The sequence below is a fragment of the Megalobrama amblycephala genome, linkage group LG8 (genome assembly GCF_018812025.1).
Source record: "Megalobrama amblycephala isolate DHTTF-2021 linkage group LG8, ASM1881202v1, whole genome shotgun sequence".
NCBI classification, from domain to species: domain Eukaryota; kingdom Metazoa; phylum Chordata; class Actinopteri; order Cypriniformes; family Xenocyprididae; genus Megalobrama; species Megalobrama amblycephala.
Window position 1 is genome coordinate 22751051 of NC_063051.1, and position 22640 is coordinate 22773690.

At 37.9% G+C, this 22640-nt stretch overlaps 3 protein-coding genes across 3 annotated transcripts; 1 reads left to right on the forward strand and 2 right to left on the reverse strand.

The window, feature by feature from the left end:
- Positions 1–111: 111 nt before the first annotated feature.
- On the forward strand, positions 112–7959 carry si:zfos-323e3.4 (volume-regulated anion channel subunit LRRC8E). Its single transcript, XM_048200092.1, has 3 exons — positions 112–681; positions 1089–1237; positions 2448–7959. Exons 2-3 carry the CDS (start codon positions 1097–1099, stop codon positions 4710–4712), a joined length of 2406 nt encoding a protein of 801 aa, XP_048056049.1. The 5' UTR covers positions 112–681; positions 1089–1096; the 3' UTR covers positions 4713–7959.
- Positions 7960–9199: 1240 nt separating this feature from the next.
- On the reverse strand, positions 9200–11335 carry cdkn2d (cyclin-dependent kinase inhibitor 2D (p19, inhibits CDK4)). Its single transcript, XM_048200098.1, has 3 exons — positions 11029–11335; positions 10717–10869; positions 9200–10064 (listed from the first exon to the last, which is right to left on the reverse strand). Exons 2-3 carry the CDS (start codon positions 10858–10860, stop codon positions 9702–9704), a joined length of 507 nt encoding a protein of 168 aa, XP_048056055.1. The 5' UTR covers positions 10861–10869; positions 11029–11335; the 3' UTR covers positions 9200–9701.
- A 144-nt stretch (positions 11336–11479) lies between these two features.
- Positions 11480–21173, reverse strand: ap1m2 (adaptor related protein complex 1 subunit mu 2). The gene is made up of 12 exons (XM_048200096.1): positions 20956–21173; positions 20020–20176; positions 19805–19872; positions 19553–19683; positions 19330–19477; positions 16154–16280; positions 15914–16056; positions 15089–15160; positions 14782–14940; positions 14506–14631; positions 12246–12321; positions 11480–11766 (listed from the first exon to the last, which is right to left on the reverse strand). The coding sequence occupies exons 1-12, from the start codon at positions 20995–20997 to the stop codon at positions 11741–11743; spliced, it is 1275 nt and encodes a 424-aa protein (XP_048056053.1). The 5' UTR covers positions 20998–21173; the 3' UTR covers positions 11480–11740.
- Positions 21174–22640: the final 1467 nt, after the last annotated feature.

Sequence of the window (22640 nt, forward strand, 5' to 3'; positions counted from 1 at the left end):
CACTGAATGACGCGCAAACGCGTTAAATATGGTTTAAAAAATTGCTGACAACTGAGGGCTGACCTATGAAGTCCTGCTGCAGGATACGAACATTTTACGATTCAAACTAAAATGTTTTGAGTGGAGATGTACTGAAATATATTTGTTTTAACCCTCACAGAAACCTGTGTACAATCTCAGATTGAAATGTTAACATTATTTAGCCGATTTAAATGTTTTTACGAGTCGGTTGTCGTGACATTTCACTATATTATTAGTGAGTACATTTGGCGCCAAACTTGTATATATGCGTGTAGATTTGAGTTTAGCGCCGTTTTAAGTTGCTAGTTTAATTTGGTCACTGTTCGCGCGCGCTGTATACATTTCACAACGGAATGCCAATCAAAAAAGTGACAATGAAATATGAATGCTGAATATTAATCTATTGTAGGGCTGTTAATAAAAGGTTTATAATGACTGTTGCTGTTGACAGGCTGTCTCATCTCTGACTCATTTGGTTCTCATGATTAAACTTGTTCTGGGAGGCGCTTGAGCTCGGCCGCTGTCAAACCCTCTGAAACTTGTGCTGTTGAAAGCCATTTAGTTGGAGGACAGAGTCTGTTTTCAGATTTGAACCCCTAGAGATGGAAACAAGCTCGTGCATGTGCTGAGAAACTGACGCTTTTCGCTTCATAAGCGCAGGTGAGTTGATTTCATTTCCAAATTTGCAAACTAAACTACCAACAGTAGCCAACTGGAAGGCGAACATGTGTCCTCTCACCTGAGATCCGCAGTTTTTATGATTAACGTCATTGTCAAACTCAGACTGTGATTGAGATGGTAAGGTCACAATCAAAACTGAGGCAAATGCATGGTTTACAGCTTGTTTTCTAAGAAGATGACTGATAGAAACTGTTAGAGAAGTGTAGTGCAGAAACTTTAAAACTGGTCCTAAATTCAGTAACAAAGATGAGAATCCTTTAAAGATTGATAAACAAGTATAAACGTTCATTATATGTGACTAATCATGTTTGCTCAGCTTCATTATTTTAACAGTATAATTATTTTTCCTAACAACCATGACTGAATCCCTTTTTCACCTGTGCCAGGTGTGAAGATGATTCCTGTGAATGAGTTCCGGAACATTACGTCAGAACAGAACCCGCAGTTCAGGGTTCTGAAGCCCTGGTGGGACGTCCTGTCTGAGTATCTGGGCATCGCTATGCTCATGATCGGAGTGTTTGGCTGCACGGTTCAGGTAGGATATCTTCAGCTCTCCTCACGTGTCACCATGATATCATGGAAGCTTAATCCGCCACGGAATAAAAAAAAAATAGTAATTGCGACTTTTTATCTCACAATTCTGACTTTTTGATTTCTGGAAAAAAAAGTCAAAATTGTGAGAAATTAAGTGCGAGATATTAACTTTATTTCTACCATTAAAAAAAAATAAAAAGGTAATTGCGACTTTAGTTCACAATTCTGACTTTTTTCTCGCAGTTGCAAGTTTATCTCTCACAATACTGAAAAAAGTAAAAAAAAAAAAAAGCGAGATATGAACTGAGATATGAACTTTATATCTCACAATTCTGACTTTTTTCTTGCAGGAGTTCTGAAAATATTTTCACAATTCTGAAAAAGTCGCAATTATTTTTTTTTATTTTTATTCCGTAGCTGAAGCAAGCTTCCGTGTGATATAGTTATGTCAGATTTACTAAGAGATCAGATATGATTCAAACTCTGTGTATTTATAGCATTATTCACTGTCTGAAAAGAAAATTCACATCAAAATGAAAATTGACATAATTTACTTACCTTCATGTCATTTTCTGTATGATTTTCTCCCTCGTCTTAAATACAAAAATAACTTTTTTGAAGAACCTTTGAGCTCCTTTTTTCATTCATTGATAGTAAACTGTGATTTTTACTGCCAGACTCCAAAACAAACACCATCATGGTATCATAAAAGTATAATATCATTCATCCATGTGACTCAGGAGGAACAGACTGAAAATTTAGTTCGTTTTTAACTTAACATTATTTTAGATTATATTCTCAAATGCTGGACACTCCCAATATTTTGGATTCATTGTTGGTAGCACTGATAATTTTACCTGCAAAAGTGGTGAAACTTCATTATCAAAAGATAAATATATTTAGTTTTTCTGCTTTTGTGAAGCTGCATTAAAAATCCACTTGGCTCAAAAATCAGAGATGGCACGTGAATGGGCACGAAGCTTCTGATCAGGAGTGTGTGCAATAAAGAGAAGTGATTAGGCAAGAGCGTTAGCTGATTAGTTAAAACGCCTGTGTGTTTACCATCAAGCTCCTGTTGATACTGATCTTTCATTGTTCCTTTAATTTTCCACCAAATTCAGTTGTCACCACCACAAACATGTTTAAATGTTCATGATTTTAGTGTTTCATTTATCATCATTGAAGCTTAGACAATCTTCATCTCTCCTCAGCTGACACAAGACAAGATATCTTGCCTGCCAAACCGATTCACGGATCTCTCTGGTGGAGACAGGGACTGTAGTCACCTACGGCAGCACAAAGAGAATGAGAGTCTGTGGGAATTCGCCATCACCAAACATCTCAGTCCGAACATCGTGGAAGTGTTCGGAAGGAAGAATGGCCTCGATATCCACCAGTACGAGTTTGTTAACCACTTCTGCTACGAACGTGCCGTGCACTGGTATGGCAAGTACTTCCCTTACCTTGTGGTCATCCACAGCATGATCTTTATGGTGGCCAGCAGCTTCTGGTTCAAGTTCCCAGGGACTTCGTCCAAGATCGAGCTGTTTGTAATCATACTGGGGAAATGCTTCGACTCACCCTGGACCACAAGAGCCATCAGCGAAGTGTCCGAGGAAAGGCGAGAAGAGAGAATGGTCGTATGGAGAAAGAATACAATGACTAAATCGGCCACAGACAACAACGACGACATGGTGTCTCTGATCCGGTCTTCCGTGAAGGACCAGAAATCGGCAGAGTCGGCTGTGTCACTCTTGGATAAAAAAGAAGGCGAGCAAGCCAAGGCCCTGTTTGAAAAAGTCAAGAAGTTTCGGACACATGTTGAGGAAGCAGATCTTCTTTACCTCATGTACGTGCTACAGACAGTGCTGAAAGTCTTCAAATTTGTTCTCATCACTGTTTATAGTATCGTGTTGGTTCCAAACATCCAGATTGTTGTGATGTGCTCGGTGCCTCCAGATTTGACGGGGTTTGGGGCATTCTGCTGTAACTACAATAAAGCACATCTGTTCTCCAAATTAGCATATTGTTACATATGCTTCGTCGGGGTGTATGGACTGCTGTGTATCTATTCACTTTATTGGCTGTTTCATCGACCACTCAAAGAGTATTCCTTTGAGGCGGTCCGCTTGGAGACCGGAATTAACGACATCCCGGATGTTAAAAATGATTTTGCATTTCTCCTGCACCTCAGTGACCAGTACGATGCTTTGTACTCCAAACGCTTCGCCGTCTTCCTTTCTGAGGTGAGCGAATGCCGCTTGAGGCAGATGAACCTCAACAACGAGTGGACGGGCAATAAACTCCGTGCTCGGCTGGCGCGCAATGCGAGCGAGAGGTTGGAGCTCCACTTGTTCATGCTGCCAGGGTTACCGGACACTGTCTTTGAGATTTCGGAAGTGGAGTCACTCAAACTGGAAATGATAAGCAATGTCACAGTCCCTGGAACCATAATGCAGCTCACAGCCTTACAGGAGATCGCGTTGATCCACAGTCCGGCCAAGCTCCAGCTAGCGGCCCTCAATCATCTGCGTGAGAACCTGAAAGTTCTGCGTCTGACCTTTGAGGGACCGGACCAAGTGCCTCTGTGGATGTACACCTTACAGAACCTGGAAGAGCTTCACCTAAGCGGCCCTCTAAACAACGAGCTCTCTCGCAATCCGTCCCTGGACACGTTACGTGAGCTTAAAAATCTGCGTGTGCTGACGTTGCGTAGCAAACTGACCAAGATACCACCCAGTATTGTGGACGTTTCGAATCAACTCTTGCGACTGTGCATTCACAACGAGGGGACCAGGCTTCAGGTTTTCAACAGCCTGAAGAAGCTGGTCAACCTGGCTGCTCTGGAGCTGACGGGCTGCGGTCTTGAGCGAATCCCCAGCGCGGTCTTCAGCCTTTCCCACCTGCAGGAGCTGGACCTTAGAGAGAACCGGCTTACCACTGTAGAAGAAATTTTGAGTTTGCAACACTGCCGCCGTTTGACGACCCTCAAACTCTGGCACAATGATATTTCCTACATCCCAGAGCACGTCAGCAAACTCCGCGCCCTGGAGATGCTGGACGCCAGTTGGAACAAGATCTGCGTGCTTCCACTTCGCCTGTGTTACTGTACCAAACTCCGACATCTGGACCTCTCCCACAACCAGCTGACATCCCTGCCCTTGGAGATCGGCGTTCTACAGTGTCTTCAGTTCCTCTCGGTGGCCTTTAATTCTCTGGAGAGTCTCCCTGAAGAGCTGTTCTCCTGCAAGAGGCTGAAAGTCCTAGCGTTGGGAAATAACAGCATTTCCACCTTGTCTCCACGGATTGGGAATCTGGCTCAGCTGGTTCGGCTGGAGCTGAAGGGAAACAGGCTGGATTCTCTGCCTGCAGAGATCGCCGACTGTCTCTTGCTGAAACTGACTGCTCTGATAGTAGAAGATAGTCTGATGGACCTGCTACCTCCAGATGTGAAAGACAGATTGAAGCACAGATAATCACTGCTATTCAGACATTCACATGCCATTCACATTTTAATGCAGTATGCTTTGAATAAATCATACACTGTGGACCCGAACAGAGTTAATTTCACTCAAAAACGACTGAAAGTTCCAATAACTGATTATATTAAGCTAAACTTAAACCGAATGAGTTTCTAGTTCCTGGCATGCCTTGCGTCAGACTGCATAAGGAGAATAAATGTTGAAATAGTGTTATTTTGCGTGTTTTGCATTAATATAAGACAAGATGTGTTAGTATTTAATCTTCTGTTATGTTGGGACTTGTAGGTTTTATGTTATGTTGCAGTTTTGAATGTTACCATTGTGGTGAGCAGTAGAGCCTGTGGTCGAGGATGGATTGCATTTTTTTTAAGACTATGTATATTGTACATGCAAATGTATAGCGATAGTCTCTTTGCTAGTTATATTGGCACATGCAACTGTGCTATTGCTAGCTTGTAAAAGATCTGAGTTAAAATGTTTGTGAAATCAAATTGTAAGTTAGGTTAGTCAACAATTTAATTAAATTGCAATTAACATATTTATGTAGAAAAAAAAATCATAATTTTAAGTTATGCTTACTTAATTTTGGAGTTTGTTTACTTAAAGGCAACTGATTGACTGAGTTCTGCCAATGTATTAGGGTTTACAGTGTAGCTGATTTACTTCGACATCGATGATATGAGCAATGATCAGAACTCAGTGATGTTCACTGATTACAGCTGATTCACTGATTAAGTTCCTTTTTGTGAATTATACAAGCACAATTCGAAGTACACACATAAGTTGGGTCCTGTGATAGTCATTGTGTTTATGGCATGAAGCATTGAACTTTAACCTAACAGACTCAATAGACTGTAGTTGTGTGCCAAATTATGCACTAAACACTATGCACTTATACACTATGTAATTATGCACTATGTACTCAACCATGTAGTGTATGAATTTTATAAAGGTTATTTTGTCATTCAACATGTGTTCTATATAGTATGAATGTGTGTAGTATGAATGTAATTCTGACGTCCCACATTCATGATTTGACCTACCAGTGTCAGTTGCGTCCCTGCACTGCCATTCACAAATCCCCATGGCCCGTGGAAGTAGTAGGTCATCCGGGTACTTTTTTGCCTACTCTTTTATGAGTACAATGAATTAAGACATATTTCTTTTATCACATACTGTTTTTCCTAATATATAGTAGGGAAGTATGCGATTTCGGATGCAACCTAAGAAGGGAGCTTAGTTCTTTCCCTGGAGACTTCAGAGTTCCAACACACCTGTCTGTAATTATTAAGTGTTTATGAATATTCTAATTAGCTGGTTCACGTGTGTTTGATTAGGGTTGAAGCTGAACTTTGCAGGAAAGTTCTCCGAAATTGAGCACCCCTGACATAACATGACAGTCTCTCAAAATGAAAATCTCTCAAAAATTATTAGTATGTTCATGTGCAGACAGTGTTAACATAATAGAGCTATTTTTTACCCATTACGTTAGGCACGATTCCACAAAGAAATTTTCACCAATCAGTGTATCACGACAAACAAATTGTTCCGCCCACTCCCATGAAATTACATAATGTAGTCAGTCTCCCTATGCTCTCAAACTACTTAAATATTTGTATGTATATGCATTATCAATTTTCAAGTACATTTTAACTTCAAATTAAAATTTGTAATGTTGTAATAAATCTCATTGCTGGTAGGTTTGGTTCAGGCATTATAATAACTCTTTGTTTTTTTATTCCCTATGGGGAAAATACTTCCAAAACCAACGCCACTGGAAAAAATAGGTGGGCAGTGTTGCACTCTATACCAACACTGACATGATACTAATATGGTACTCTGGCAATGGCTCCTGATGTTTTGAGCAGCTGTGGCCTCTTTCCCACTGAGGGAATGTAGTGCACTTGAGGAGGCCATGAACGCACTAGAGGTCACTGATCTACAGCTGCTACAGAAGAGAATCATTGTTCATATGGAGATACACATGATCCCAGTGCTGTGTGTCCCTTTAACCTGAGCTGTTTCTGTATTTCTAGTTTTTGTTTTTTTCAATACTATTTAAGCTCAAGGTTATCTATTGAAATACGTTCACTCAGGTGTTTAAACAGTAACACCTGAATAGATCTGTTTAGAAATGAATGCAGCTTTTCTTCATAACAACACAGTGCAATTGTTAACAATAAAGCTTCTGTGTGTTGTTTCCTGATGGTAGGTGTGGCTGAGCGAGTGGAAATTTCCACAGGTGTGTGTTGAGCTTTATCTGTATATCTGGACAAAGCTGTGTTAACATTCCTTTTCATTTCATGAAGTACACGATTAGAATCGTTGCTCATTCGCATTCAGTTCAGCCAACCACCTGAGCTGTAAATGTCATGTGACAAGGAAATTACGTCCTGACTACACTGATTGGCTGATGACAACACAAGAACGCACACACAGTCCCAAACATTTCACTAGTAACATGTCAGCACTTTTAAGAGCCTTCAAAAGCAATATAATGAAATAGTCAAAAAATTGTAAGAATGAATAAGCAAATAATTTTAAACTAACCAGCCAAACTTTGAGCCAATCAGCTGATGTGTTAGTGGCTCCCTCTACTGGCAGATTAGTTGTAATAAGTATGTGAGGGTGTGAAGAAAGAACTGCACTGACTTCACTTATGTTTTTTTTTCTCATTCTGGAATGGAGGGAATCAAAAGAAGTCTCTATACGTCAGTTAGGGTTATTTACTGTTTTACACGTTTTCAAAACTCTTCAGACAGGCAGTATGACAGGATCATTTTGTTTATTCTTTGATACAAATTCATTCGATGACCATATTCAGCAACATTCATGAAATTATTTATTATTCTTGAAATAATTTCACTACTGAAAGGCTGTATTACTTTTCTTAATAGCAAAATGGTGGATGTCTGGACATCTCTGCTGAAGATTGTCGGAAATGGACATACGGTATATGGTGTAGATGAGAATTTGTCGAAAATTTGAAGAAAAGATATATTTTCATATATATGCAAGACTCTTTGGTATGTTTACAGTTAAATATGTTCTATGGCTGTGTAGACACTTGTTTTTATTGTACAGTATTAGATTGTATGGTTTTATTTTTGTGTACATTGGACTTCCTCCATTACAATAAAGAGTTGTCATTCTTGTTTTGCAAAAAAAATATAATTAAAAATCACAAGCTGCCAGAATCTGGTGTCTTGAATGTAATTGTGTATAAATAATAAAGTGTTTTTATTGTGTATGATGAATGTTTATGTCGTGGTAGAACGTGTTAATTTTGAAACATCTATGTAGTGTACTTTAGAAGAAAGATGAAATGATGCGTCAAACTGCACAATACAAAAGACAACTGAGTTTGGAATAAGTGCACTCAGTATCAAGAAAACTGGGTTTGTGTATGGGTTGAGGAATTAGTGATGCTAAATGTAATATTTATTGTGCTGCAGGTCTGTAATACTGTACAATGTCTTTGACACTGCATCCAATAACCTGAAGTGAACAAAAGCCCCCCTAAAATTGTAAGTTAATTTAATCTACAAGACAATAAAGTTCAATAAAGTTGAAGCTTCAGGTCATCAGGCCTCCAGTGTTTGAGAAAAATAAACTGTGATTTAAGGGGACAGCACAAGTCAGCCACAGCTGAGATCCAGTTGATTTAAAACCCATTAAAAGTTAAAGTTAAAGGCTTCCATCCCCACAGTTATTCCTGAAGATGATTTACTCACACATGCTAGAATATGGACTTTGTTCAATGATCTCAAACACTCACTGTTTTATGGCTGACAGCTCTGCTTTTGGAATGACTGATAAAGTTAAGCATATAACAATTGTTTGTTTAATCATCTACTGGTCTTTTCCTTATCAGTCTTCAAGCAGTAATTAATGCATTAGAGAATTGCTCATTAAAATGACAAACTACCCATACTGCCCCTTTATAATATTATGCAGCAGATACAGTGAAAGCTTTTCTGCTGGATGTAAGAGGTATCCTGAGATTTTGGCTTGAATGCAGTGAGCAGACAAAACCGCCATTGTGTCTGCGTCCTCTCTGAGTTGTAAACCCCCCAGAAAAACAGACTGTCTGTTCAAAGCAAAGCTCTGTGAAAGCACAATGTTTGCCTTGTACAGTCACACACATTCCTGTGTTGGGTAATTGTGCCTGTACAGGGTCACCTTGAGCACATACAGACACTATTGACGCACCTTCGGAGATATGAAGTCAACACTAAATTCGTGCAGGAACATAGTGAAACTCGTCACATGAATTCATCACATCTTACAGTATATTTGTAGTTGGTGATAATATACAAATGAGTTCTTAAACTGCTCCAATGAGTCACCTCATTGGTCCTAAAATAAAGATACGTAACATGACCTAGCATGTGCCCAGTGTTATTTATATTTATATGTGTTTTTTGTTCATATTCTTGGAAAAAATATCTGTTGGAAAAAAAAAATTATCACAATTCAGACAAAGTAAATTTTCAGTTTATTAAACACCTTAATAAATAACATTTGAAATACCACAGTAAACATAACGTTAATATACAATTCTTCAATAAATAAGTCAAATAAATTCATACAATGTTATTTACAGATGTTAACACTCCAACCAAACTTACACACAAAACAAAAATTCATCAGTGCACGGATGGCAGGAAATAATTTCACAAGAATAAAAAATGTTAACAGTTCAAGTTTCTGCACAGAAATATTTAGCAAAATACCAAAGAAAGTTATTTACATGTGTGCATGGCAAACCCACACGTGACTGAAGGAGAGCAGCTCTCTTGAATCCAGTGCAGGGATTTGCTTTGTGCAAAACTGGTGCTACATATTCCAGCTAATATTATGAGTTCAACTACCAACTATGGAAACATATATCTCAACATCCAACATATTAATATAAATTACAACCTGCTAATGAGCACTGAGACCGGGCTCCCACACACGTGAATCAAACCGTATAGTTCTTCAATTCGAACTGCTTGCCATCAGGCGCTCTAACAGCTCCACCATCTCCGGAGCGCATGCGTCCCGGGCCACGTCTAGTGCATTGGCCCCTTGGTTGTCCTGATGCCCCAGGTTTGACAGCGGGGCCAGGTACTCCACCACGTCCCAGTTGCCTTCACGGATGGCGATGTGGATGGGCAAAGCGCCACTGTGGTCAGGGACATTGACAGAGGCGCCGTAGTCCACCAAAACTCGCACAGTGTCCAGGAAGCCTGTGCGGGCTGCATCATGTGCGGGGGTCACACCGCAGCGGTCCTGGACATTGGGGTCAGCGCCATGATCCAGCAACACGCACGCCACATTGGTGGAGCCCATCATCATCACCTACAGCACACCAAACATCTCATTGTGTGCTTGGTTGGTAGCACTTTATTTTACAGTTCTGTTTTGCATGAACATACTATGTACTTATTGTGGTAATGGCACTAATAACTAGGTACTAACCCTGAACCGATCATAAACCTTAACTTAACCTATGTACCTTACACTACTCTACTACTTTTGTGAGTAAGTGTAAGTACATTGATAGTGCACATATTGTAAATTAAAGTGCAACCGTGTGCTTTATAAGTTAGCAGATAACGAGTAGTGAAAAATTGGACTGCTTCTTGGGAAGAAAAATAATCTGACCTCCAATTAAAGCAAAGAAAAAACAATATGCCAGTTCTACCTTTCCTCTTGGTATTGGACTGTTGAAATTATGCAGATATTTAGAATTTTTGTTACAATATTAGCTATTTAGTTCGTGTTTTTATACTTTTGTGTGTAGTTTTACTTTTTGATGTATTTTCTGCATTATTTCGATTATAGTATTGCTCAGCAGAAAAGTAAATATACGTAAAAATGTAGCTACAGATAATGAATGACAGCGGTATCATGACATCATCGCAGTCAGATGATGACGGCGGAAAGGAAAGCGAAAGAAATAGCACTTTAAAAAGAATGTGTAATTTAATGTTGTAAATGATTAATTCACCTGCAGTGCGGTTTTCCCGAACTCATTGAGCGTGTCCGGTTCGACCCGGTGATCCTGCAGAATCCGCCGAACCGCGGCCACATTCCCCTGAGCCGCCGCCGCGCTGAGACTCTTCCCGCAGCCGAACCCGTCAAGAACCATCATCTGAAACACCTGGACAGACATGAACCAATCATGTAGGATCCGATGTGAGATAAATGCGAGAAAATAATTCAGTGATGCGGAACATTAACGCGATTCTCTCTGAGCAACTGATTAAACGGCACCAACAAACATTAATATGAACGTACGAACAGCTTTTAAAGCTCTTACCTCTCCGTTGCTGTTTGTAGACGAGTGACCGTTGGCTGTTTATTTGTTGACACAAATACGTCAAAACAATCACATATATATATATATATATATACGCTCTGTTCGCGGTTGCGCCTTTACATTGCGCGCTTGATCGGCAACAGAGCTGCATGACGACGAACACACCTCCACCAATCAGAAGCCACACACGCCAACACAGCTGCCATAATTGGACAAAAGGGAGGAGTGCTGATAGGCGTTGCTACAGTATCGCTGTGGTAACTGCGCCAGCAACCAATGAGAACCTAGAGCGCAGAAGGCGGGCAATTTGAGAAGGTTTATTTGTAAACTGTTGCGTTCATTCACACTGAGTGAGTGTGTGTGGAAAAGAGCGGGCCTTCGTGACAGTACACAAGACCCAGTAATATTATGTCATCAGGAACGGTCACCACATTTGGGTATACATCAGTGATTTCAAGGCAAATATATTAAATTTATTGCAATATCAGGGCAAATAAAATGATTGACAACATATTCCATGATTTGGTGCAAAAAGCACTTGTGAAAATACATTGTGACTGAAATGTTTGGTATGTTTACATTCAGCGTCAAACTTTTTTTCTAATGAAATTCTGACAGGATAAAATCGACCAATAACATAGACATAAACGTTTTTAAAAAAAAAAAAATTGATGTGCAATTCTCAGTCCTAGTCATGTGTCTGCAGTCCTCATTAGTTGTTTGTCCTGAGCTGGTAATCTGAAAGCATAAACAAATATAAATACATGATAATACATCAATAATCCTTTTGACATCTGCTCCATTGCCAAACACACAATATTTTTAAAAACCTTCTTTATGGGACGATACAAAGTATTCCAAGTGTATGAAATTTCAGGAGGTTTTTTAATTTTTTTTATTGTAATTATTTGGCAAGGCAGGAAAATAATTACACAAATGGTCACAGAAACAATGACAGGGTTTTTTAGCGGCACCCGATGGATATAGCCCCTTTTCTATGCATGTTTATATAATATTATATAATATATTATTATTATATTAATATTATGTTTATTCATTTAATTTTGTTTTGTGCATGTCTGTCAATGGTTTTTGTATGAATGCTTGAGCTTATGTATGTTTTACATTGTTGCTTGTTTGTGTGAATAAGAATGCCTACTAAAATATAAATCATTTAAAAAAACCTTTGTTAAAAATAATCAAAACCACTTGCTCACCTCCGCTCTGTGTGATGTAGCGAACCCACGGCAGAGCCTGATAGCCACTCTTCTCAATGATCTTCATGTATCGTACCTGTCAAATAAAATCCAATTTTTCATTTGCTGGGACATGAGTTCCATAACTGATCATAAAGTCTTGTTTAAACAGACCATGTTTAAAGAACACATGCAGACATCCCATCCTGCTAAAACTCTTTTCCGGGAGATGGCACAAACACCACCCCACCACCCTAAAGGATGTTGCATTACAGCAGAATATTATATGATATTATATTATATGTGACAGTATCAAATTCAGTATCGTGATATATCATATTACTATATACCGGCACATGTCTATTATTATATTATATTATATTATATTATATTATATTATATTATATTATATTATATTATATTATATTATATTATGTTCTTGATGACGAGCACACCTACACCAATCAGAGGTCACTCGCCAACACAGCTGCCATAATTGGTCAAAAGGGAGTAGTGCTGATAGGCGTTGCTAGAGTATCGCTGTGGTAACTGCACCAGCGACCAATGAGAATCTAGAGCTCTTCTCAAAGATTTTAATGTATCAGACCTTTCAAATAAAATCCAATATTTAATTTGCTGAGACATGACTTCCATACGTGACCATAAAGTCTTACATTAGACCTTACAGCAGACATCCCATCCTGCAAGAACTCTTTTCCAGGAGATGGCACAAACAACACCCCACCCCCTTAAAGGACATTGCATTACAATATTATTATATTATATTATATTATATTATATTATATTATATTATATTATATTATATTATATTATATTATATTATATTCACGGTTGCGCCTTTACATTGCACGCTTGATCTGCAACAGAGCTGCATGACGACGAGCACACCTCCACCAATCAGAGGCTACACGCCAACACAGCTGCCATAATTGGTCAAAAGAGAGTAGTGTTGATAGGCGCTGTTACAGTATCACTGTGGTAACTGCGCCAGCGACCAATGAGAATCTAGAGCTCTTCTCTAAGACCTTCATGTATCAGACCTTTCAAATAAAATCCAATGTCTCAGCAAATGAAAAATAACTGACCATAAAGTCTTACATTAGATCTTACAGCAGACATCCCATCCTGCAAGAACTTGGAACAAACACCACCCCACCCCCTTAAAAGAGATTGCATTACAACAGAATTATATTATATTATATTATATTATATTATATTATATTATTTTATTTTATATTTAAAAGTTCACCCAAAAAAATAAAAAATAATGAAAATAATGTCATTTATTACTTACCCTCATGTCGTTCTACACCCTCTACACTCTTTGGAACACAAATTAAGATATTTTTGATGAAATCTGATGGCTGAGTGAGGCCTCTATAGCCAGCAAGTTGGTTTACACTTTCAGTGCCCAGAAAGGTGCTAAAAGGATATTTAAAACAGTTTGTGTGACTACAGTCGTTCTACCTTAATATTATAAAGCTACGAGAATACTCTTTGTGCATCAAAAAAACAAAATTAACGACTTTTCAACAATATCTAGTGTTGGCCAATTTCAAAACACCGCTTCATGAAGCTTCGAATCTTTTGTTTCGAATCAGTGGTTCGGATCATATGTCAAACTGCCAAACTGTTGAAATCATGTGACTTTGGCGCTCCGAATCACTGATTCGAAACAAAAGATTCGAAGCAGTGTTTTGAAATTGGCCATCACTAGATATTGTTGAAAAGTCATTATTTTGTTTTTTTGGCAAACAAAAAGTATTCTCTTCACTTTATAATATTAAGTGAAGGTAAAACCACTGTAGTCACACAAACTGTTTTAAATATGTTATTAGTACCTTTCTGGGCACTGAAAGTGTAAACTAACTTGCTGGCTATAGAGGCCTCATTGAGCCATCAGATTTCATCAAAAATATCTTAATTTGTGTTCCAAAGATGAACGAAGGTCTTACCAGTGTAGAACGACATGAGGGTGAGTAATAAATTACATTATTTTCATTTTTGGGTGAACTAACCCTTTAAGAAAACACATCTTAATACCAGGTGGAAACAGGGCTTCTGTCACGCACGCTCAATTTCTGGAATATTGTATATAATTTGCGGGTGTCAGGGAGCTGCTATCAATATGCGGGAGACTCCCAGAACTTCCAGGAAAAGTGGCATGTCTGCACATGTAACACTTGACCACATGTGTAAACAGAGTGATAGAAAATGCTAACACACATATGCAAATGCCCATGCAAAGTCACACACACACCTGTATGCCTGACACTGTGAAATATGGGATCTCAAACTTGACGGTGATCGGAGGTTTTCCCTCTTTCTCGTCATTTTCCACACTTGGCAGGCCAAAGTGGGCACGCATAAGAAACTCCTTTCCACCCTGCCAATGGACACAGAGACAAGAGCTCAGTTTTACAGATTCAATAAAGAACTTAAAGTGTATGAGAGTCTGAAGTAAATAAATAACAAAGGTCTTCATAAAACAACATCTTATGACAGAAGAGCTAGACATCAGTAACTGGTTCCTTACTGGGAAGGATTTAATGCTCCACACCACCCAGTTCTTTTCAGGAACGTATTTAGCATGACCTGTGCTGGTTTTAAACTTGGGAGAGTCGGCATCACTGGGGACAGGCACACGAATCTCAACATTATTGGCTACAGACTGCTTTTTAAATTGTCCTTTAGCCTGGAATACACACACAGAGAGAGAAAGAATGGATTGACACATGGAAAGTCAATGTACACATGCTGAACAATGCTGTAAAAGTGACTCTGTAAATTTAGACTTGAAATGTCTCCAGTGTGGTGCAATAAAGAAAGTCTTGCTGACAAACCTTCACCATGATCTCCACCCGACTGTGAGAGAACTTCTCGATAACTGACTCGATCCAAATGAGTGGCTTTACCTGCAGACGAAAGACTGGTAAGATTAATAAACACTACACTTTTGTAGACTTTTGTAACACTACACACAGCAAATGTGATCAACTATGATGATTGTGCTCCAGATGGCGTAATGGATGTTCTCCAGAAGTTGGATTGTATAAAGTTCCCCTATTATGCTATTTTAAAGGTTTCTAATTTTGTTTTGAAGGTCTACTACAAAAGGTTTACATGCATTCAAGGTCAAAAAACCCTTTTAATAATACATATTGCAGCATTGCCTCTTTTAATAAACTGTCTACCTAAACTTTTTATGAGTCACACAGAATTTGTGAGTGAGTATGGTTGAAGTGTGTGCTGTATGAACAGAACCACAGTCAACAACATAAGCACAATGGTTATTCTATCAATCAAACTCTCTCAGTCACTTCATGAAAAATAGCAGAAAATAGGTCAACTGCATAGCCATAGCGGAAGATGAAATGGGTGCGTGGGCGACAGAAACCAAAAAACAGACCTAAATCTAAGAGGTTAAAAGCGGCGGAAATGTCCAAAAATTTTGCACAGTATAAAAATGAAATAATTACAGATGCAAAGTCTTCATTGTTACTATGGATTTACTCATGAACAACTAGAAAATAAAAAAGGGAATTGACTTCAGACCCTATTCAATTTGCTTGTGTCTGCTGTTGTACATAGAGGACAATTAAAGTCAAATGTGTCAGTCAATATAGTTGTCTATCCCAAACACTGATGGGCTGGTGCAGGAGCCTTACATGTGTGTTTATACGGTATGACATGAGTTCGGACTCTCCGTCAGGTGGGATGAAGGAGATGGTTCGGTCACTCTCGAAACGCGACAGACGGACACACTGATGAAACTTCACATCCTCCATGGTAACAGTCTTCCCTTTGTCTCCTGCACACACACAACATGTTATTTCCCGGACTGACTTCATCCTGCACGACACTCCTAATGAATTCAAACAGCGTGTTTAATAATGGTTGATTCTTACGGCCAGTGAGGGCAAACAGCACGCGGTCGTTGAGGCCCAACCTGAGCTCTGGCATTCCTGAGAGCATCGTCTTCAGCTTGATGCTGCCCACGATATCACTGCTCATAACACTGCCGTTAGCATTCACCTAAACACACACAAACATCTTTAAACACTACAGGACAGATGTATGTGAGCAGTTATTATGAAACACCTTCCTCTGTGAAACACCTGTTGAAATACACTGTTTGGATTTAAATAGGCAAATGCTTAATAGTCTATGATTGGATCATAATTGCAGTGATTATTATGTTTCTAGCATGTTATATGTCTTCTAACCCTAACTGATGGAGTGTGTAGCTTTTCAATTCTTACACAACCATGTAGGAAAACACATCATGGCCATATTCCAGGATGACATTGTCAAGATTCATCAGGATTAAATTGTGAAAGAATGGTTGGGAGGGAGCATGAAGAATCATTTTCACACATGAATTGACACCTCTGAAAAATGAACTGGCACCAAAAATTGATGGACCTCTTGAAGGAAATAACATCACAACATTTATTTCCATCAAGAGGTGCATACATTTTTGGCCAAGATCTTGTATTGACAGTGCAAGAGGTGAGCACTCTGTAAAGTCTCCTCCAGCACATCCCAAAGACTTTCAATGAATTTAAGGTCTGGACTCAAGAGGTATGGAAGCTTGTTCCCGCCACGGAATAAAACAATTTAAAAAATAATTGCGACTTTTTATCTTACAATTCTACAATTTTATTCTCAAAATTGCAAGATATAAACTCACAATTGCAGAAAATAAAGTCAGAATTGCAACATATAAACTCGCAATTATGAGTTTATATCTCACAGTTCTATTTTTTTTTCACCATTCTGAATTTTTTCTCTCAATTGCAAGTTTGTATCTCGCAATTCTGTCGCAATTATGACTTTATAACACGCAATTGCCACTTTATATCTCGCAATTCTGACTTTATAACACGCAATTGCGACTTTATATCTCACAATTCTGACTTTATATCTCGCAATTCTGACTTTATATCTCGCAATTCTGACTTTATAAAACACAATTGCGACTTTATAACAAGCAATTCTTAGACTGGGTAAACCCAGCCTGATCTGTCGGCGATTTGATTTCGCCCGGCAACTCAGTCTGGAAACCCGTACATTCATTTCTACTGCTTCTGTTACACTTTTGCGGGAACCAATCACAGACTGGCTTATCCACCTTGCTCGCTATTGGCGGGTACAACACGATGACGATAGATATGCGACGGCAAGCGCGACCGTCAATCCAATTCCTTTTAACCTCTCGACAATGCTGAATGACTTCTTCAGTTTAGCAAACAAATTGCTCGAGTGGGTGTAAATACCACTCACTTTCATGTTTTCTTTGCACCTGCAAAAATCGCTCGATGCCATTGCTGCTTCTGCAAACCGCTGATCAATGCTACAAACCAATACAAACTAAACCTGTCTGGAGTTTTCGCGTTGCTCTGCAAAGTACGTCACCCAGATCGTTGATCTGATTGGTTGAAGGACTATCCAACTCCGTGAATAATGCTCATTGATCATGCCTCTTGTGCAGTAGAAAATACATACAGACTCCCCAGACCAATGTTCAATTTTAAATTGAGCTTGGTCTGGTGATAGCTAGACAAAGCAATTCTGACTGTATACTCGCAATTCTGACTTTGTAACATGCAATTGTGACTTTATAACAAGCAATTACATAGGGCTGCATGATTAATCGCAATTAAACCGCACGCGATTTGGCAAAGGCTGCAATTATTTTATGCGCAGCTTGTCAGAGCTGTACGGCTCTGTGATCAGTAGTAAATGCTTCTCCATCCGAAAGCCAGAGAGCACTCTTGTGCAGAAACTCCAAATATGCCCTGCCGTAGAAGTAGATAACCAGGAAATCATAGCATCATTCCAGGAAATCCAATACTATCGCTGTAGCTATATAAACAGAAGATGAAATGCTTTGATTGATTAAACATGACTAATAAACACACGACTGCCTTATTGTGTGTAAGAAGCCACATCATCTCACAGAAGAATGCTCAAATGTCATTATGAAGTGAGTTTGGAGTAAAAACATGTTATTAAATGTTGTCTTTTGTTGGACAAGATGTTAATAAATGCTTCTCATGTCTGGAAAGATCTTTGACGCGTGTTGCTTTTTCAAATGTACATTATAAGCAACTCAAACTTGCAGTGATTTCAGATGGATTAGCATTTGGAGCCATACTTCATTGACAAGTTTAATTTAAAAAAAAAAAAAAAAAAACATCTTTGCGATTTCATAATCGCACTAAGCCAAATCGTTTAAGCATGATTTCAATGTTATTTTTCTAATCGTGTAGTCCTACAATTGTGACTTTATATCTTGCAATTTTGACTTTATGACATGCAATTGCGACTTTGGCCTTTTCAAAACTGCAGCTTTTTCTATGCGGTTTGGCCATTTGTCCACACGCAAACGCAGTATCCGGTGACTGAAACAAAACTTTTTTGAAAACTCCTGCCAGGGTGAAGATTTTTAGAAACGCTGACGTGTAGATGGATAGAGAGATTTTGGCCAGAGTGCGTGCTGTTATCTCCTTTGTTTGACATCAGATTGTGCACTGCTATCTCCTTTGTTTACATGAGGTGAGTCATTATATTGTTCTGATTTATGACATTAATAATAACAATTTTATATCTCACAATTGCAAATTTATATCTTGCAATTAAAACTTTATAACTCGCAATTCTGACTTTATAACACAATTGCGACTTTATATAGAATTGTAAGATAAAAATTCGCAATTACCTTTTTAATTTTTTATTCAGTGGCGGAAACAAACTTCCATACAGAGGTGCCAATTCATGTGTGAAAACGATTCTTCATGCTTCCTCCCAACCAATCATTCACAATTTGAGATAATAAATCTTGGCTTTGTCATCCTGGAATATGGCCATGATGTATCTTCCTATATAGTTGTTTAAGAAATGAAAAGCTACACACTCCATAAATTAGGGTTAGAAGAACTGTTCCCAAACATATAACATGCTAGAAATATAATAATCACAGCAATAATGATCCAATCATAGACTTGCCCATTTAAATCCAGACAGCGACTTTTGTTTTTGGCCAGGCAGTGTACTATACAAGGAAGATGATGTAACTCACCAGCACATTAATGGACTCAATTACATCGATGAAAACTTCGTTCTTCTTGTATTTAATGCCCTCTGATCTCCAGGACACGGCGTTGGTGACCGTAGTGGGCACTTTGGTCTTGGCCACCTCAAGTTTGTTACCCTGCTGTGTGATGTACCTAAGAGGAAGGCCATCAGAGGGTTACAGATCTGCGGGAAATGAACAATGATCGAATGAAGCAAATGTGTCTTACTCTTGAAGAATCTTGCTGTCCGTTGTCTGCGGGAATCCAAAGTCCATGAGCTCATCAAGCAGCTCGTACACGACAACAAAGTTATCCTGAATGCTCTCTTCCTCCAACTCCTTGAAGTACTCAGTGAACACCTGAACAGTCAATGAGAAGTGTTTGTTTCTTAGCATGAAATTCAGTGCATTCAGTTCAAATCTGAAGAATTAACCACGGTAGTTAATGAACAACCACTAGCAGCGATCTCAGTTGACTTACCTCCACTAGCTTATACAGAAAGGCATACACCAATGACGCATTAGAGTTCTTGTTGGTAGTGGCCACCACTGATTTTATTTGCAGGTTAAGTTTAACAGTTACATTGGAAACTGATACACCATTGAACAGCACTGAACATTCAACAGATATCAACAAAACCCATTATAATTGGAACTGGTTATTTGGAATAACTATCTTTCACATGTAAAGGATACAGTACAGATTGCTGTGCTTGATCCAGAGGAAGTGGACGCTGCCATGTGACATCACAGGGCAAACAAGCCCCTCCTCTTCCTGTTGCATTAGCAGGTTGAAGAAGTGGTCAATCTCGGACATGTCAACATCACCTTTGTAGTTGCGGCATATCAGCACCTGATGAGAAGACATATTGGGAAATGTGACATTTGCATCAAAGTACGACCATTTAATTTCTTCATTTATGATCTTCCCATTTCTGTGAGCAACGTCATCTGCACATCCACAACAAGAAAGAGATGTAGAGACTCTTTAATAGTTTGCAAAATAAAAGTCTGTGTTTACGTAATAAATGTGTGTTCTGTGTATAATTATGTATATATAAATACACACACATACATATGTATATTTAAGAAAAATGTTATATTTATATATAATATAAATATATTTATATATATATATATATATATATATATATATATATATATATATTTATTTATTTATTTATACATGCATATATTTCTTACATTTATACACGTATGTGTGTGTATTTATATATACATAATTATTATACACAGAACACAGACTTTTATTTTGCAAACGATTAATCGCGATTAATCGTTGTGCAGCCCTATTTGTAATACTAATACTCCTTCCTGTCTGGGAAGGAAATGACATCTGCTCATGTCATGTACTACTGTAACACCTCATTCACTCTTTCTAAAACAGTTCGAGTAGGGCACATCTTCAAATGAGGTTAAATACTATCATATTACTTTACATAATTAACCACTATGTTTCCATTAAAGACTGATATATTATTATAGTCGTTTGAAGCAGAAAGCTGTATAAATGTTCAGATTATTATAAACAGCGACTCGCGGACGTTTAACACTTTTTTAAATGAAGTGAATTTTTATCTGCTAACAAAGTCGTTGATTATAATTCATAATTACCTTCCCCTTCAGATCCAGCACGAACACAGCTGACGCAGACATCCTCTAAAGCTTATAAAATCACCTGGATCAGTTTCAAACAAAGTTAAACCTGTTTAAAGTAGGTTTAGTTACATTCCAGTATTAAGCGGAGAGTTATGAACTCATCACGATCTCCTCAGTTCCTTTTCCTGCACGGTGCGCGATGACGTCACATAACGCCAGGTAAAACATTGCCATTGATCACGTGAGTGCAGAGAAGCCCCGATAGAGGGCAACATCAAACCACATTCATCAAAGAGTGTTCTCAAGACCTTTACAAATAGACGTTAACCCTCTATGGTACGCAATATGATATCAATGAGGAAAAAATTATTTGTGTTGTTTTTCCTGCTTAAAATTTGACACTTTAACAATATCAGTAAACATTTTTATAATTTTTTAATTTATTTAATTTTTATAAGTTTGTTGCCTCGAGGCAACATTGTACCACAATGGAAAAATTTAAACATTTGGCATTTTCATGTAAACAAAATAAATATATTTATTGAAAACATTAATTTCTTTAACTAGGCACTTAAACAAACAAATTTATCTAGTTTTTAATGTATTAAAAGTTTCATATTTAATAAAAAGTAACATTTTATACCCAGCTGTTGCCCTTAGGTAACATTGTACCATAGTGGAACGCAAGTATTACCAAACCATCATATCTTTATGTTATTATATCAAGTTATAATATCCATCTTCATCCTCATATCCATCTTCTCTCTCATCCTCACTCTCTCCCTGATGGATTGCCACTATGATTTCATCTTCCTCATCACAGTATGACCTCTCGTTGACTCCTCATCCTCACCCTCATCAACTGACAGTGCTACCTGTGTTTTATAGCTTTTTGAAGTGCTATAGAAAATGTGCAGATCATAATATATGCAGATATGGTATGTGAATTAGTATTCTTATAAGTGCATTATAATCATGTGCAAATGCCAACATATTTAGATAATTCTAACTCTTTTCCTTACAAATATGATACATTTGTATTGAAACCTATTATGCCTGTATGGCCTTATGCGATTCCATTATGGTACAATGTTGCCTTGAGACAACATACAGTTTTTTGTTATTTTCTCTAAAACATTTGATAATATATAATGTAAAGTTCTTAAAATTCTTCTTTACTTGCCAGTGAAGGTGACTCATATTTTTTGTGGGTGATTAAATAGTTACAAACAAGTGAAAAAAGCACTTTTCAATGGAGAAAATATGGAAAATATGCTGAAACAGGACACAAAATGGACCCCTGTTGGTCATGTTTTGGTCTTTTTTAAACTTTTATTGATTAGTATTTGAGTTATTCTGTCCTGAGATACATTTGATCAATCAATTGGTGGCTTATTTTATTAAAAACAAACTAAAATAGACCATATTGCCTGGAGGCAACACCGCACCATAGAGGGTTAAGACTTTTACTTGAAACTTTTAAGCCATGCAAAAACTTTTAAAGCATATATATTTTGTATAATTATTTTATTATTATATTATTTGTTATTTTGTTTAATTATTTTGTCATAATTTACCATTGATACTTTATCACTGATATCTCACCATTATTACACTTTCTAACCCTCTCTCTCAAACATACTGACAGAGAAACACTTTATTTATTAAAGTATTAGTTTACTTTCAAATTAAAATTTCCT